Here is a 19,210-nt window from a genome sequence, read left to right as displayed (position 1 = left end):
TCGGAATTTATTGATTTTTAAGCCTGCTAAAACTTCTAATACTTCAAACTTCCCTGTGCTAATTTCTTCAAGTATATCAAAGTCTCCTCCCTTAATTCTGCAATGTCCTCCCCCCCTTTTAAACCTCACTTACATATTCTGATTCCATATGCAGATTACCACTTTTATCCCAAATGGGCTCTGCTCTTTTTCAGGTTATCCTCCCATGCTCCTAACACACTTCCAAAACTGGATTTTTTTTTACTTAATCTGCCAGTGTTTTCTCATGTTGCCTCTTAGCTCCCCTAACCTCACTTTTAAGGGACACCACAGGAATGCAGAGTAAGATGGAATACATGCTGTTCGCGGCTTGGCCAGGTGTAAGACTAACTTCTATGAGGGCATAACCCGGAGCTTCATGAGCAAGGATGTCTGGGCTAAAGCATCTCTTTACCAAGACTGGACTATTACTTACAGTGCTGAAAGCAAAAGAAGCATCGCACAAGTCAATCAAGGAAAGTCTTGGCAATATATCTGAATTTTTCAGTGCACTGATATCTATACACTGCCTTCCGAAGAAAAGAATTGGTGGTGAACCCATCCATTCTGCAAAGGAGTCCGACACCGAAGACAAGATTTCCAACCCCAATTGGGGTGACTGGCACCAGCAAAGCAGGGTTCATGAGAAGTAGGATAGACAAGCTAATGGGTGGGGAGAAGATAAAGATCGTTCAATGGGACCCTGTAGGCCAGTTAAGGAGGCCAAAGCATTTACTGCTACCTCCACTTTTACTTGCCACCAGTCAGCATATTGAAAGGCGCCAAGCTATATATGGGGTGGTGGTTAAATTCTAACGGCGACAGAATAAACTGTTTATGGCCTCAGTTGGCAGGCATCACAATGACTGGCCAACACTGACAAAATTGAGGTAGTTCAGTTCTGGCGGGTTGGAGGCAGGCATGTTGTCTATAGTGGTTATGCCCTCTCCACCTGTGCTGGCCATAAAATCCAGCCTTAGGAATTGAGGAATGGCCCTTGAAAGCATTTGCATGATTTAAATAACCAAGAATAGCCATTTCGCCAATGATGTTAATAATCATTATTAATAGCATAATATAATTATTAACAAATGTACAGATCTAACATAACCTATCACTTGGACTTTCTATTGTTCACTGCAGCTGTATTTTTATTGTCAGTAAATATTAATTTTGTCACTGAATCCATTTTTGAGTTGCTGATTTCAATTATATTTTGAATTATATTTGTTTCAAATTCTACATTCCGATCAATTCCCAGTAACCCTGATTCCACTTCCTAGCGAGAATTTATCTAACCCTGAGGACCCAGTTGCGAGGAAGGGTTACTTGACCCGAAACGTTAACTCTGATTTAACTCCATAGGTGCTGCCAGATCTGCTGATCGTTTCCAGCAAGTTCTGTTTTTGCTTCTGATTTACAGCATCCACAGTTTTTTTTTCAGTTTTCAGCCAGAGGATTCTCCTAGTAACTATCCATGTGAGGCATTACATTTTTGAAGTCAAGCAGGAACCAAAGTATTCTCATGGATATTGGCGTCATGGCAAGTTCCAGGACACCTGTTGCACACTTATAAGATGTGGTACTGATCACAAATAACATGTTGTTATGGACCAAGTTCAACCCCTCAAAACACTTTTAAGCAGGTAGCCCAGACTGTAACATTGCTATTTGTTTCAGGTAAGTGTACAGTGGATATTCCCAGAGTGAATTAGCTGGTTCGACTGCCAAGTTTTAAACAAACAGAATTTATTTACAGAATTACAGAATGAAACACAACAAACTGAAAATAGAATACTCGAATAACTTATCCTCCCTGAACCCAACAGGCTATCTCCACTTAATGATGCTGTTCCGAAAGAAAACTTGTAACACTGCCAATCAACACATCCCTTAGCACAAAGAGTAAAAGTGACACAAAAAGCTTACAGGTTATGTAGTCAGAAAGGCAGAAGGAGGGGGAGACCTTCCAGTTTCAACTGTGACCCTGACTCAACTAACCCCTGAACTGGACTGATCTGTGCAGCTAAAAAGCTGGCCATGCTCCCTTTGATTATACCAGTTTTTTTAAAAAGACTTGAAAGCTTTCTGCCTGAATCATTATCTGTTATGTATAAAAGGGCCTCAATGAACCATTTTAACTCAGTCTGTTTAAATCCTAGTCAGTTACCCCCTCTCTGAAAAACAAACTTCAAGGCCACAGTGACCTTGTAAAAGGGCTAGCATTGTGGCACTGCGCATTGATTGAATGGAATCCTCCTCTGTTGTTGAGAGTAGCTACATTGGATGACATTCTCAATACAAATTGGTTACAGGCCATAGTGCCCGAGAACCAATCTTGATTTTGCACTGTTCTTCCAAGGAAGCCAGGATGCTTGAGACTTGATGACACCCTTGTCAAGAAGGGACATATGTCCTCCAAAGTACTATCATCTCCCAACGTTATGATTAGTTATCCCTGGCACAATTATTGCCTTCTCTGCATCCCAGCATGCTGCTTCCAATTCCCACTATTGCCTTGATAAATTCATGGAAGGCAACTGCTTTATTAACAAAGCCTTCTGTCTTGGCTGCAGCAATAACCTCTTCATGGGGAAACAAAAGGAAGCCATGTGGTCTATTACAAACTACATCCGTGGCAGCCTTCTGACTTCATAGGTTGAGAATAAATAGATCCCACAAAGATAAGCAGTGGACCTTTGGAAGCAGGCAGCTGTCACTTTGTTGGATGCTGGAATAGGATGGCAACTCCTTCAAGGTTGCAAATCTGTCTCCTACAGGTGCCAGTTCTGTGACTATTCCCAAGATCCTTATTCTGCAGTGAGAAGGTATTTTGCTCAGATGGAGAAAATTGCATCAAGGACAATAAACTCTGGCCCCTAAGGAGAACCTTTGGAAGTAGGCCATTAGGTCCTTGTTTGCCTTTGGTCCCATTAATTTGTAAGATAGTTCCTCGTGATAGTTGCAAGACCTTTTCTTCCATTACAACCTTATCTATCTGATATATTTGGAATATTTACAGTATCCTCTACCATAAAGACCAATGCAAAATATTGGTTCAAATTATCTATCATTTCCCTATTCCCGATTAAAAATTCTGCAGTTGTTTCTTTCAAGAGTCCAGATTCGATTTAGCTTCTCTCCTTTCATATACCTTCAGAATCTTTTGTTTGTTTTTACATTTCTTACCAATTGACTTTCAGAATCAATTTTCTCCCATTTTACAAACTTTTTAATCATCTGCTACTGGTTCCAATAACATTCCTAACCTCTGGACTATTATTAGTTTTCACTGCTTCGTATGCCATTGGTTTTGCTTGGATGTGCTTCTTGGGTAGTTCATTCTTTTATTTGAGTCCTTCTTTATGACCAGAATAAATTTTTGCTGAGCATTGTGAAATATCTGCTTAAAAGTCTGCTACTGCTCATCTCCACATCTTCTCCTTAGTTTATTTTCCTAGTCCTTTAGACAACATTTTCTTCATACATTTGTAGTTGTAATCTTAAACCTTATTTCAAATCCTGCCATGTTGTAATTGCTATCCCTACAGCACCATTAACTAAATGATGTCTTATTAATCCTACTTTATTACAACTTATTCAATCTAAAATAGCCTGTTTGAAGATAGGATCTGCAACTTACTGAAATAATCCTCGATGAGCTTTTCCATTTTATAATTGCACTTTTGCTTTGTCCAGTCAATATTTAGATTAAAACTGCAATGACAATTGAAATGCCCTTCTGACATGACTCCATTATTTTCTGATTTATATTTTGTCCTGCAGTGAATCAACTCCTTAGGGGCCAATAGTCAATTTCACCCATGGCTTCTTTTCCTTGCCTTTCCTTATTCCCATCCGAACCAATTGCATTAAGTTGTATTTATTTATTACTGCTTGTGCCATCAATTTACCTACCATATCACAAATACAACGTGCATTCATATAAAAAGCCTTAAGGTTCAACTTCTTACCATTATTACTTATCTGGTTCTAATATCTGCTGCGTTCTTTTGGTTATATTTTTATCACCTTCCAGTCAGATTTTGGTTGTTGTTTGCTTCTTCATTTCATGTCTGCTCTCTTGTTTCTTTTTGATGTTTTAAACTTCAATTCATTTCCTTCCCATTTTCCCAATTGACTCACCATTGATTACGTCATTCAGAGGCTAGGTGAACTCCCCCAGATGTAAATCGTACACTAGAACACCTAAATCTGCAACTTAGAATTTCTCAGTCACTCTCCATTTAAGTAATGCACTGTTTTTTCATCTATGCTGCCAAAGTGAATGAATTCAAATGTTTCCACATTATAATTCATTTTCCAGATTTTTGCCCACTCACACAACCTACCTACCAATCTAATTAGTCTATAATTTCGGTCTCACTCCATTCTCAAATAAACAGATACATCTACTACATACCAATCTGATAGAACTCTTTCTGAAGTGTGGGAAGTGAGGGAATTTTGGAAAAATAAAATAGACCTCATTGGCAACCTCTTTTATAATTTCAGGATGAAAGTCCACCTGAACCCAAAACATGTCATCCCTCAGCTCCATTAATTTACTTTGTACCACTTTTTTTATGATTGTAATTTCTTCTCTCCCTTTCACCTCCTGATGTACTTGAATGTATTCTCTATCTACTGTAGTGAAAAAGAAAGTAAAATATTTATTCATCTTATCTAATTTTTTTCTTTTTATTTGTTATTAACTTGCGTTCTCACTCTTTGAAAGACCAACACTGCACTTTATTTACTCTCTTCTCTTTGAAATATCTAAAAATTTTTGCTATTTTTAAAAAATATTTCAAACTTTCTCTCACTTTCTTTGTTCTGATTAGTGTTTTAGCCATTCTTGGACATTACTTTGCATTCTGGTTATGCATCTGACCTGCCACTCATCTTTGTGCAGTTATATGAAGTTACTTCATTCAATGGTTGTGAATATTTGGAATTATCTACCCAGTGGGGTTGTAGATTCTCCATTGTTAATTTCATTCAAGGCTGGAATAGTGAAATTTTTGGTCTCTCAGGGAATCAAGGGATAAATGGAATGATTGAGAAAGTGGAATTGAAGCCCAATATTATATTGAATGGCAATAGATCTAGCTTGATGGACCACAAGGATAACTCCTTCTCCGATTTCTTGACTTCTTGTTTTTGTGAAATAAAAACAGAAAATATTGTAAATAGACAGGAAATCAGATATGAGGGCACAAGGTAGAAACCCATCTCTCATTGATTACATTCAAGGTGGGAAAGGCCACTAGTATTCAACAAATACTGAGTGAAAAAGTCAGCATGAGGGACCCCAAAAAGCAAAATCTGTAACGTTGGCATATGGGCTTCCATAAGGATCGCTCGTTCAATCACAAAGCCCAGTTTTGTGAAGAGGGTATCTAATGAGAGTCAATAACCTCTGTTTCTTCCATTGTTCCCATGCAGCATCCTTTTCCCCAACTCCAGCCACTCACCTGTGGCCTGGAACCTTATTGAATCCAGGCATCTGTGAATGTATGACCAACATTAGTCTTGCTCCCAGTTGTGCTGATTAGTGTTGGAGATCTGCTGGCCTCTGATGTGTATTAAATTCTGGAGATGTTCTCCAATCGATGCAATGCTGGTCTCATGCTTTATTTCCATTTTCTATAACCCATTTTGTTTAAAGATATTTAAGAGGCTTTTACAAGGAGCTTTAACAGAAATTAAATCATAGAAAGGATATTTGCATTTTAGCAATTTGGGTGAAATTTTATAGACTCAATGCTATCACCTAGATATTACATACAGGATGTTGCAATTGGAGCATCACAAATAAATTGCTTCCTCCTCTTCTGATCAGTCCTGCTGATACAGTATAGCACTGTGAAATTGTTCTTAAACATTATCCCTTGCAACAAACATTTTAGAAAATTGTGCAGATTATTCTTAATACAAAGAGTAACCACACTTTGTCAAATGTAATTCTATTGGTCATTTTTCATTCTAATTCACCATCTATGCTAATATGTGATTTATATTCGCCCAGTACTTATTAAATTATTCAATAACTTCTTCACAAGGAGATGCTAATTTTATTTTTTACAGAATCTGCATCTCTCTTTCTAGCCAGACATGAAGAAAGCCAAGTTTTTTAATCTCAAAGTGCATTTATAAACATGATATCCTACTTGAGTTGGAGAACAATAATATTATTAGTTAGATGTATGGCGTTACATATTTTCTTCAATTCTACTCAAAAAATGTGTATATTTTTCAAAAGTTGTTTATCATACACCAGTTTTTTTATCCATTAAAAGATACATGTGCTTTATTTCCTCTTTTTAATGGAAACTAAATGACCTAGTTTATTTTTAGATTTTGGAACTTGGTTGAGAATAACTGACCAGTAATAGAGAATCCTATTCACTCCTGTCACTTTGTTGGTTTATTGAAATTTGCTTGCTCACTTAGTTCGGTCATGCCAGTCTTAGCCTGAAATAAAACTCATTTCTTTAATTGAACTGTGCAACTGAGGGAAGCTGAGTGTGTTCCTTATTATTAACATTAACAAGCAAATCGAACTGTTATCATTTATTGCTCAAGTTTATTTAACATGTAAATAAGATTAACAGCCTTTTAGGTTTTTCACTAGTATGAAGCCCCTTTTGTTCATGACGATCATTCCTTCTCAAATTGTCACAAAGGAAAATACAGCCCTCAGATTTGTACGCAACTGCAGAATCTTGGAGATTCTGCTTTTTTTTACATCTTTTGAGTATGCAGCTGTTTTGTACACTTTTGTCTAATTTATATGTTCTATGTCATTTTAACTTTTTGTACTGCTAGCTGCTACACTGAAGCTACCATGCTGTACTCACGGCAGTCAACTCTAGATGATATAGATGATATTCCTAAAACAAGTGAGCGTGCTCGACCTAGGCTTCGTAAAATGTACAGCGTTGATATGTCATCCTCATCGGTTGAAAGTTGCAGTATAGTGTCAAGGTGCTTTATTCATGCATGCTTAATTTCCATAATTAATTAAATATATGTATGTTATATACATATATAGTATATATGTGTTTATATAATGTGTTCAGCATGATTCCTTCTTTTAAACTCAGGTTTCTGCTTTGTAAAATGTAACAACACTACAGGTTACTTGACCTTGCTGCGATAAACTTAATGCTGAAAATAGTCAGTGCATCACTGAAGTTATGTGCTCAAATCTGGAATTATTCAGATCTGCAAGATCCTTTCTGTATTTACTATTTAGCCTGCAGGCAACATTAAGAATTGTGCAAAATTACAGAGTCTAGGTTCAATCCAAATCATCCCTATTGGAGTTCATATAACACACAAACCCTCTAACTTTAACTTCCATTTCCTAACTTGCCCATATTCTTCCAATTCAAGTGTGCATCAAGCCTCCAGTTAAATGCATGAATGCTAACTGCCTCAACCACTTCCTGAGTGCCACATTCTTGTGTAAATAATGTCTTCCTGCTTTCATTATTCTGATAAGTATTGACTATCTTCTATTCATGCTCCTTTGCACTGGAGTCTCCCAGAAGTTGAACCAATTTCTCCATGTCCATAATATCAAATCTGTTGGTCATTTTAAAGAACTCTTTCAGGTTATCTTTCAGTCTTCTCTCTTATAAGGAGTAGAGTATGAACAGCAGCCTGTTTGATCTGTCCTGACAAATGTTTGCTTCCAATTCTGGTAAAAACTTGGAGGATTTATGTTTTGGTCATAAACAAAAAAGCCGATAAAATAGTCACAATTTAAGGGAGGAGAAAAGAACTTCCCCTTTCATTGCTTCAGTAAGTACTAATATACTTTGTGGTTTAATACAAAACGATACAGATAAGGTAGGTTCAAAATTCTGTCCAGACCTGTGCTGCTTTCGTTGGTCTTAATGAGGCAGTGTTGGTGATGCTACAGTTGATTGGTCTGCTTGGAGAATGGAGAAAACCGACAAATGCTCTTTCTTCTGCCTGTTTTCTAATGGAACGTGTTTGCATGTTGGATAATGATTAAATTGGACCCATTGTAATGCCTTTTTTTTAAAGTAACCTGCTGATTCTTAATGCCTGTTTTACATGTGAAGAATGTTTACTTTGGGCTGGTACTGGAGGGCTACCAGTTCCAGAGAGAGAGAGTATTCATACAACGAATTATTGCCACAGAGACAAAGGAGCATAAAGTTGCATTCAATTCTAATGGATAGTGTGCGACACAAAGTAAATTAAATTAATGAATTTCAATATTTTCTTTACCTTTTGACTCTGCACAGGTTTAATTATATTTCCACATTTTAATCACATCAATGCCATTTGATACACAAGCATGGACCTATGTATAAATATGTGAGCAATCCTGGCATGTGGACTGAATATGTGCATGAAGCTGGTGCCAAATGTACAATGAATCTTTTCCTGGTCAAGACATTCAAAGTCTTGCAACTTGATGCTTAAATCATCATGGAAATTTTAAACGTTTTGAATAGGAAAAGATTAAAAATCTAAAATATCATTGAAAGGTAGAAAGATTCGCTACGAAATGTATTTTATTAAAGTGAACATTTCTTTTTCTTAGTGAACCAACACAGTGCACACTGCTGTATTCACGCCAAGGTACCACAGACACAATTGAAGAAGTGGAAGATGAGCAGGATGAAGAAGCAACAATTCCTGTATGCACATCAGATATCATGACTGAGGAAGTTCCACCTTCGTATAGCAAAGCTGTTAGTCTTGATTGTCTATCCTTCAGTTCAGATTCAGCTGGTGAAAAACACCTCATGGCACTTACTCCAGATAGCAGGATAGATTTATTGGAAGATAAAATCTTTCCAAATTTAAGCCATGAACTAACAGCCAGTGAACTGCTTCTTAACAAGTAAGATGGAATTTAGATACATGTCTTTCTTTTACTAAAATAGCATATACTTTTAATACAATTCCAATATCTTACATTTCAGAATGTTTTATGATGAAGAATTAGAGGATTCAGAAAAATTCTACAAAGCCCAGCCTCGAGCACTACTCCTATTCTTCGCTCTATATAATACCTTAGTAGCTCGTTCCGAAATGTTGTGTTTCTTTGTCATTATACTAAACCACATGGTATCTGCTTCAATGATTACACTGGTACTTCCTATTCTTATCTTCCTCTGGGCTATGCTGTCTGTACCAAGGCCAAGTAAACGTTTCTGGATGACAGCCATTGTGTATACTGAGGTATGCTAAATTTTGGAGTTTGTTTTAATTTATTTACATTATTTAATACTTAATTTCCTTTTATTGTGGCTAAAAATAGTTTTACAATATTATAAGAACTGTGGTAATGTTGTCTATTCAATATTACTAGAATGGGCAAGTTAATTATAATGTTAACTCCTTACAAAGTTTTGAAATATCAAATTTAAAATACAAATGTATGTGTGGGATTATAGGCAGAGAGAGAGTAGGTAACTGAGGATAATGAAAATATCTTGGAAGTTGAGAATGTAGTTCTGTTATATATGTTACTCCTACATATTATTAATTTCACATACTTTTGCCAACGATACACAATTTACAAGCCCAAGCCATGAAATAATAGATAGTCTGGGTGAAACTACAACGGGGAAGGTAATGCCATTCATCTTATTTGTGCTTATGGGACCTTGCTGTTAAGATTTCAACAAAAATATATTTCATTATGTTTCACATGTACACATATTGGTCTCATTTTCAATGCCTGAGGGTGTGAATGTTTTGCAAAATGAAAAAGCTTTCATAAGTAATATTTACCTGAACCAATTCTGTCTTGCCTTTAATACCCTGAAAATTTTATAGCCCCACCCATTGATAGCTCTAGATCAGTCTGACTAACTCAACCATTCAAATGGTCTCCTGGTTGGCCTCCAATCTTTCACCGTTTGTCCCCAATATCCTAAATTGTACCAAATTCTATTCATGCCTCTCTCTTTGCTGGTCTGACAATGCATTAATTTTAACATTTTCTACTTTACTTCAAATCCTTCCATATTTTCCCATGCTCTATGACTGAATCTCCTCTTGTCTTGAGCCCAGTATCGATGCCTCATTCCAATTCCAGTCTCTTCCTCCTCCACATTTTTTTTACTTGCTATTGACAACATTGCCTTCAATTGCTTTAGCCCTAACTTCTGAAATTCCGTTCTGAAACTTCTCTATCTTTCTAGCTCCATCTGCTCCTTTAAGTACTCATTACTGTTTACATCTGTAATCAAGCTATTAATCACCTGTAATATTATTTAGGCGGCCTTTCAAGAAAGATTGAACCCTGAAAGCTACTCTGTCAGATTACAAATCACACAACACCAGGTTATAGTCCAACAGGTTTATTTGGAAGAACTAGCTTTCGGAGCGCTGCTCCTTCATCAGGTAGTTGTGAAGTATAAGATTGTACAACACAGAATATATAGCAGTAGTTGTGCAATAAATTCCATGCCTTACAATCTTGTACTACCCAATGAAGGAGCAGCACTCTGAAAGCTAATACTTCCAAATAAACCTGTTGGACTATAACCTGGTATTGTGTGATTTTTAACTTAGGATTTGGACTGGAGTGTACAAAGTTAAAAATCGCACAATACCAGGTTATAGTCCAACAGGTTTATTTGGAAGTATTAGCTTTCAGAGTGCTGCTCCTTCATTGGGTAGTACAAGATTGTAAGGCATGGAATTTATTGCACAACTACTGCTATATATTCTGTGTTGTACAATCTTATACTTCACAACTACCTGATGAAGGAGCAGCGCTCCGAAAGCTAGTTCTTCCAAATAAACCTGTTGGACTATAACCTGGTATTGTGTGATTTTTAACTTTGTACACTCCAGTCCAAATCCTATCAGATTATGTCACTTATTGGAGACATTGGTATCAACCCAGTAGTTGACCTGTTGGGGAGGTGATGGCATAGTGGTACTGTCACACGACAAATTAAACTGGAGTCCCAAACTAATATTCTGGGGACATGTATTCAAATACCATCATGGCAGCTTTTAATAAAGATCTGGAATTAAAAACGGGTCTAATAAGGCTATAGTCACTATTGCCATGAGTTTCCATTTGATTTGATTTGTTTATTGTCACATGTACCTAAATACAGTGAAAAGCTTTGTTTACGAGCAGAACAGGCAGATCATAGTAAGCGAGAACATACAGAACATAGGGTTAAAAAAAACTTAGAGGCATATAGGTTATGTTGCAAAGGTATGCACTAGGCAAGATCAACATTCTTTGAAGTTAGAGAGTCCATTCATCAGTCTAATAATGGCCGGGAAGAAGCTATTCCTGAATCTGCTGGTGCGTTTATTCAACCTTCTGTATCTTTTGCCTGACGGAAGAAGTTAGGAGAGAATTACCGGGGTGCAATGGATCTTTGATGATGTTGGCAGCATTTCCACAGGTTGGCTTCCATGATGGTCTGGGCCATGCACACAACCTTCTGTAGTTTCTTATGGTCTTGGGCAGAGTAGTTGCCAAACGATGCATATGTAAATATTGTGGAGGAGGTTCAGTTGTTTATCTTCATTGATTGCAGTCTGTAAGTAAGAAAGCTGAGGATCCAATTGCAGAGAGCAGAGCCGAGACCAAGGTCTCAGAGTTTTGACATTAGTCTGGAGAGGATAATGGAGCTGGAGTCAATGAGCAGGAGTCTGACGTAGGTGTCCTTGTTGTCCTGATGTTCCAGAGGTGAGTGCAGGGCTGGGGAATTGGGATCCTTTGTGGATCTGTTACATTGGTAGGAATTGTAGGAGATTGAGGCAGGCCGGGAGGTTCGAGTTGATGTGGACCATGACCAGCCTTCATGATTATGGAGGTCAGAACCACTGGGTGGTAGTCTGCTTCCCTAATGTCCTTCAGGGAAGGATATCTGCCATCCTTACCAGGTCTGGCTTCCATGTGATTCAGACTCTCAGCAATGTGATTGACTCTTAACTGCCCTCTAACATAGCCTAGTAAGCCACTCAGTTCAAGGGGGAAAGTGAGGACTGCAAATGCTGGAGAGTAAGAGTTGAAAAGTCTCATCCCATAGATGAATTAAAAAAGTATTTGTTTTGTCAAAAACCAGAGTGCTCACAATGAACATTGTTATTGGCACATTTCGCTGACTTGGGAACATTTATGTCATCAAATATGAATTACCCAGAGTTACCTGTCATATATTCTTCACAAACTTCAGCTATTCCAGTACAATAGGGCCTTTTACATATGGAATATATGTTTTCCTTATCTAATTGTTATACATGTTTGAGTGTTACAACATATCCAATAAATATTTCTAACTGTTAAGGTGTCTGACCAGAATACAAAATTGGAAAACTGCTTTTAAAATTTTAAAGGAGAATTTGAATCCATATTCAAATGATTTTTTTTTTCAAAAAGTGCTTTGTTAATAATGGTTCAGGTCAAATCTATACACAGATTGTTAATGGATAAAACATTAATATTGCAGACGTCTGTTGCATCATAACAAATTGTTACTCAAATTGAGTATATTTCATTAGAGATTTACGGACACTATAGTTTAAAACTTGGAAGGTGGAATTCAAAACTATTTCCAGCAAATTCAAGCCTCATGAACTTAAAATGCTATTCTGATAAAAGCCATTAAAATTCCAATCAAATAAGTGTGGGAAATGGGAACAGAGAAGTTACAGTTACAGTACGGTGTTCAGTTTTAGGACAACCATTCGTAAAAAGTGAGTAAAGATAATATAGATAAGTGTAATATAAATGATTTTTAAAAACTAAATTCTTAAAGAGAAGTTTAAAATACATTGGAATGATCAAGTTTAAATGAATACTTAGTAGAGTTGTTTTAAATTATGGAGCCTTTCAGGCCATTCGGTGAGTTAGTGACATGAATTAATCAGGGATAATTCACCCTTTTTCAAAAGCAGAATAAGGGTACCAGGATGGAGGCTAGCTTATGTATGAATCTTCCGTAATAATTCACCAACCCAAGGAAGACCATCCTCAAAAATGTTTATGCATTTAATTAGGGTTTCACTCAGGTAGCCATACTTTAATCGGCTCCTAGAGTGAGCAAGACCCCTGACATACCTGCTTATATCTGTCAGCTAGGACTCTTTGATTGGACCAGGTTAACAGTCCCAATCAGGGAACTCATACTTTTACAAAATCCATGTTCCAATCACTACAGATAGGGATCAGGTGAAGCCACCTTTGGTTGGAGTCATACTTAACTCAAAGGAATAAGGTTGTGGTTTTGAGTGGTCAATTATCTCAGTGCTACAACATCCATGCTGAAATTCATTAGGCGCCTGGGCCCAACCATCTTCAGCTATTTCATCAATTACCTTTCCTCCATTCAGATGTAGGGATATTCACTGATAATTGCACAATACTCAGCACCATTTGCAACACCTCAGATACTGAAGCAGATGGTGACTAAGGCTTGACCTGATAAGTGACACTCAACATTTGTGCTCCACAAGTGACAGGCAATGACCAGCTCCAGCAAGTAACAATCTAACCATCACCCCTCGATGTTACTTAAACCTCTATTATCAATATCCTGGGAAATGCCATTGATCAGAAATTAAAATTAACCAGTCATATAATTACTGACTATAAAAGCATGTCAGAAGCTAGGAATTCTGTGATAAGTAACTTATGTCCTGTCCTCCTAATGTCTGACAATCATCTCAGAAGCATGACTAAAGAGTGTAATGGAATATTCTGCACTTGTAGACACAGTAACACTCAAGAACTTGATGCAAGCAACAACAAAGCAGTTTTCTTTTAGATTAGATTACAATGTGAAAACAGGCCTTTCGGCCCAACAAGTCCACACCGACCCGCAACCCATCCAGACCCATTCCCCTACATTTACCCCTTCACCTAACATATGGCCAATTCACCTAACCTGCATATTTTTTGACTGTGGGAGGAAACCAGATCACCTGGAGGAAACCCGCGCAGACACGGGGAGAATGTGCAAACTCCACACACAGTCGCCTGAAGAAAGAATTGAACCCGGGTCTCTGGTGCTGTGAGGCCACAGTGCTAACTGCTGTGCCACTGTGCCACCCGTAATTGATTGGCACCCCTGCTAATACATTCAACACTCACTCCCTCTAACATCAAAACACAGTGGTAGCAGGGTCACTAGAAAACATTAGTATTCAAACTATATGACTGGTCCTTTAATATCATGGGGTAAAAAATTCCTGAAATTCCCAACCTAACAGCACAAGGACTGCAGCAGTTCCAAAAAGGTATCTCATCACCACCAAGACATATGATGCTTTTCTAATTCATTTGTAGAGTTCTAACAGAATTTACTCATACATACATAAAATATCTCTGATTTAGTTTTCCTATTATTATTGTTGTTGTTGTTAATATTAACTGTGGATGGATGAAATGCCCTTACACGTAACTGATAATGATTTACTCTGGTCCTTTTCTGTATTTCCCAAAGTACTATAACTATTTAATTCCATTGAATTAGACTGGATGATAATGCAAATGTGACTGCTATGCAAACCTCTGGTGTTTGATCTTCTTACAGGTAACAATTGTAATCAAATACTTCTTCCAATTTGGATTTTTTCCATGGAATGAAAATTTGAGTAGAACTCGAGATAAACCTGATTTTGCCCCAAATATAATTGGCATTGAGAAGAAGGAAGGCTATGTGCATTATGACCTTATACAGCTACTTGCACTGTTCTTTCACCGATCCATTTTAAAGGTAAAATGCTGTCATTCCTTCCTGAAGGAAAAATACACTGTCAAACTGTCTTCTCTGTGAATTCTCATGTGGAAGATTGTGAAAGGTTATTCCCATTAGGTGTTAAAAAGATATCCAACATCTTATGTCATAAAGTGTAATGTGTGGTAAAAGCAGGAAAAACATAGTGTTGGTGATGGGTAATCATTGGGGCATGGACTCATCTCCTTGTGTCAGATTTTAACAAGTCTGTGAGGTAGTTTTGTGAATGGCTTGTTCTTACTTCAGCATGTATGTCAGACCTTGGGGTTAACTTCAACTTATAATTGATTAGTTCTTACAATTAAATTATAGACTGAATTTGAGAGAGCCAAACTAAATGATTACTAGTTCTGTTTTGTTACAACATGATATTTAATAACTTTAGCATAACAAGAGCAAAACAAATAACACTTAATGAAAGCAATAGTTTGCAATTGATTCACTTTAGAGAACCAGTTCGCAAACCTGGGTGACTGGGCACTATTCACTTGTTCTGTTGTGTTGATTGAAGTTCTCCTTCAGTCTTCCTTTGTTTGTGCATGGAACCACTGAGAATCACCATTTGTTAACCCTTGCTTGCCATTGGACCCTGTGCATGAGCAGAAACATTCTGAATTCTAATTGGCTTATTACATTATGAACATCTCGTGGTCCATCTTGGATTGATGAGGAACTGTCTGCCCAATTTCTAAATAATTTCTCTAAATGGTATGGTCATCTTAGTGGCGTGACTTTGAACTGTCTCCTGATTCATTCTTTAACACATCAATCACTTTATAAAATCATTACTATTGTAACAGCTTGTCTGTATGAAACTGCAAACCTTTTAGATATCTACTAAGATTATTGCACTATCAGCATCTGAATAGGAGTTTGTAGTGTCACTCCCTAGTATTTTAATATTATCCCAAACACTCAACTGATGTACCTAAATATTCTCTAAAGCCTACAATATCCTTTAACTACATGAGTAATGTGTAACTCTACAAAACTGTTGATGCCTAAAACAAATTAAAGCTCAAAACAATGACACAAATTAATAAAAAATAGGACTGTTACATACTTTAAGTTACAAAATGAAACTTATTTAAAACACACAGAAATGATTATCACGAGTAAAGCATTTTCACAGTTATTAGTCTGACCATGAATACAATCATAAAACTATGAGTCCCAATCATATTTTTGACTTTTGCCATGTAACTTTCTTGTGCACAAGTGTTTTACAACTAACCACAAATAATAAAATTATAATGTAATTCTTCACTTTCTTAATCAAGTCAAAATTACTAATTATTGAAATTAATTAATCCTATAGTCCCCATCTTGAGGTTGAAAAGTCCCTGGCCATTCGATTCTTCATGTAATTATTTAAGGACAGATGTCAGTTCATTGGAGGCAGTTCAGAGAACACTCACTAGGAAGATCCCTGGAATGGTGGAATTGTCTCAAGAGTGAAGGTTAAACAGGTTGGGACTCTACTGTTTGGAATTTAGAAGAATAAGAGGTGATCTCATTGATACATATAGTACTGTTAAGGCGCTTGACAGGGTAAATGCTGAGAGGATGTTTGTCCTTTTGGAGGTGTCTAGGACCAGAGCGAGTCATCTCAGAATTAAGGTATGCCATGTGATGAGGAGGAATTTCTTCTCTGAGGATTGAAAGTCTTTAGAAGTCCTTGTCACAAAAACCTCTCAAGCACAGACATTGTATGCATTTAAGACTCAGATAGGCAGATTCTGAAGCACTAGGGGAATCAAGGATTATGGGAATGGGCAGAAAAATGGACCTGAGGAGTGATTAATCTGTCATGATCCTATTGAATGGCAGAGCAGCCTTGAAGGACCAAATGGCCTACTCCTGGTCCTATTTATTATGGTTTTATAACATAGTAACACTATATTAATTCACCACATTAAGTTTGTAAGCCCTATATCTGCTAATGGTACCTCAGCGTAACTTCCTTCCAATAATTGTTTACAATCCTTTTTGTTCTGTCCTTATACGTATCTATCTTTTACATATTCCTAATTTTTGCCCAATATACGTTCCTTTATGTTCTATTTTCTTTACATTTGCATTAATTTGTAACCAATTTTATAAAATCAATATCTCTAGGATATATGTAAAAATGCCTTGATGATCTAAGAGTTTCCTTTCTTATTATACAGACAACTTTAACCATTTCAAGCATTATCTAGGAGCTCAACACATTTTGAACCCATACTTCAGTGTCACTTATTATCACATGTTACTTCATAGGTTTGTGACATACTCAGCTGAAAATGTGTTGCTGGAAAAGCGCAGCAGGTCAGGCAGCATCCAAGGAACAGGAGATTCGACGTTTCGGGCATAAGCCCTTCTTCAGGAAGGGCTTATGCCCGAAACGTCTAATCTCCTGTTCCTTGGATGCTGCCTGACCTGCTGCGCTTTTCCAGCAACACATTTTCAGCTCTGATCTCCAGCATCTGCAGACCTCACTTTCTCCTTGTGACATACTCATCCAATCATAACTTCATACAAGTAATTCTTTTATAACGCGATGGTTGCATTCATGTGCAAGCCTCTGTTATAGAAAAATCGTGCTTTAGAAGCAGCATTTAAAGTGTTGGCAATGTAATCACATTACAATCAATACACATTTTAAAAGTTTGCACTTTAGAAACAGTGCCCCCAATTCATCAATCACATTATATAGCAAATTTGCATTAATGAAATGCATGTTACTGCCAGAACGACTTGTACTTGTATTGGAATCCTAATATCATGTCACTCTTTCTAGGCTTAATTTATTGAAAGATCAAGATGCTGAACCTTGCCTTTTTTGGCTAAATGTGAATTGTTTTGACTTTTTTTGAGGATTGTTTGCCATGGGTCTGAATTCTTTTACCATCTATGACCAAACTCACTTTGTTAACTTCTTACCTTGCACCTGTGTCATCTCTTATGACTGATTTCTACCCATCTGACTACATATTGTTCCCACAACTACATACAACTCAGCAAATATCTACCCAAAGAGCAGCAACATTTGTACCCACACCATCTTTGAAAGGCCCTGTGCACCTGGATAAGCTCTCACAATTATGCATTGCCCCTCGCTGGCAATGTCCTGACACAGCAACCCCAAAGCCATGTTTTACACAGCATATAGCCAATATGGCTGACACGTCCTCGCACATATTACTCCATTCTCTCAACCTGGTTGCTCATTAACAACCTTGCCATATACTTTATCTGTCCCAAGCTACATCCTATCTAAGCAACCTCTGTAGTCACTATTAATCAGTGTCCATTGCCTGTTGGACAGCTACAGCTTATCATTGTCCAGTCAGGGAACATCACATACAAAGAAGTAAATAGATAATTATGAAGGCAAACTTGAGCTTTATGTACAGAAAGCAAAAGGGAATACAAATAAATTCAGCTAAATGTCACTCCATAATGCAAACATTTTTCAGCATCATGACCAAAAATTACTTTACAGTCAATGATTGTGTGTTACATCCAGCTCATCCAGTTAGAAGCAAGTGTCAGTGTAGTTCTGTCTCCAGCACAGCTGAGCTCAGCTTGGATAATGGGAGCTTCTTTCTCCTCAGAAACATGGAAAACAGGAGAAGGACTAGGCCATGTGGCCCTTTGAACCTGCTTCATCATTCAATATGATCATGGCTGATCATCCAACTCGGTCCCTTGTTTGCACTTTCTCCCAAAGCCCTTTGATCCCTTTAGCCCTCAGAACTCCCCGTGTCTGCGTGGGTTTCCTCCGGGTGCTCCGGTTTCCTCCCACAGTCCAAAGATGTGCAGGTCAGGTGAATTGGCCATGCTAAATTGCCCGTAGTGTTAGGTAAGGGGTAAATGTAGGGGTATGGGTGGGTTGCGCTTCGGCGGGTCGGTGTGGACTTGTTGGGCCGAAGGGCCTGTTTCCACACTGTAAGTAATCTAATCTAAAAAAAAACTATATCTGAATCCTTCTTGAAAATATTAAATGTTTTGCCCTCAATAGCTTTCTGTGGCAGATAATTTCACAGGGTCACCACTCTCTGGGTGAAGAACTTCCTCCTCATCTCAGTCTTAAATGGCTTACCCAATGTCCTTAAACTATCACCCCTGGTTCTGGACTACCCAGTCATCAGGAACATTTTTCCTGTCCAATCCTGTTAAAATTTTATAGGTTTATATGAGATTCCCCACTTATTCTTCTAAACTCCACTGAATATATACCTAACTGATCCAGTTTCTTTTCCTATATCAATCCTACAATTCCAGAAATCAATCTAGCAAACCTTCATTGCACCCACTCCACAGCCAAAACATCCTTCCTCATGTAAGGAATTGGCCTTGTTCAAGAAAAGTTGTAAGGATGATCCCAGCAATTATAGACCAGATAATTTAATTTTGGTGGTATGAGGCTTCTAGAAATA

General features: G+C 37.5%; 1 protein-coding gene across 1 annotated transcript in view; it reads left to right on the top strand.

Annotated features, from left to right (window-relative positions):
• Nucleotides 1–19,210, top strand: part of LOC132815248 (piezo-type mechanosensitive ion channel component 2-like) — a 467,530-nt gene that overhangs the window by 389,362 nt on the left and 58,958 nt on the right. Inside the window, exons 35-38 of the mRNA XM_060824063.1 lie at nt 6,850–7,008; nt 8,606–8,908; nt 8,991–9,249; nt 14,583–14,765. Coding sequence (XP_060680046.1) covers nt 6,850–7,008; nt 8,606–8,908; nt 8,991–9,249; nt 14,583–14,765 — 904 coding nt within the window. The remainder of the gene's footprint in view (nt 1–6,849; nt 7,009–8,605; nt 8,909–8,990; nt 9,250–14,582; nt 14,766–19,210) is intronic.

The sequence above is a fragment of the Hemiscyllium ocellatum genome, chromosome 4 (assembly GCF_020745735.1).
Source record: "Hemiscyllium ocellatum isolate sHemOce1 chromosome 4, sHemOce1.pat.X.cur, whole genome shotgun sequence".
Lineage (NCBI taxonomy): Eukaryota > Metazoa > Chordata > Chondrichthyes > Orectolobiformes > Hemiscylliidae > Hemiscyllium > Hemiscyllium ocellatum.
This window is presented reverse-complemented; position numbering and strand designations above follow the sequence as displayed.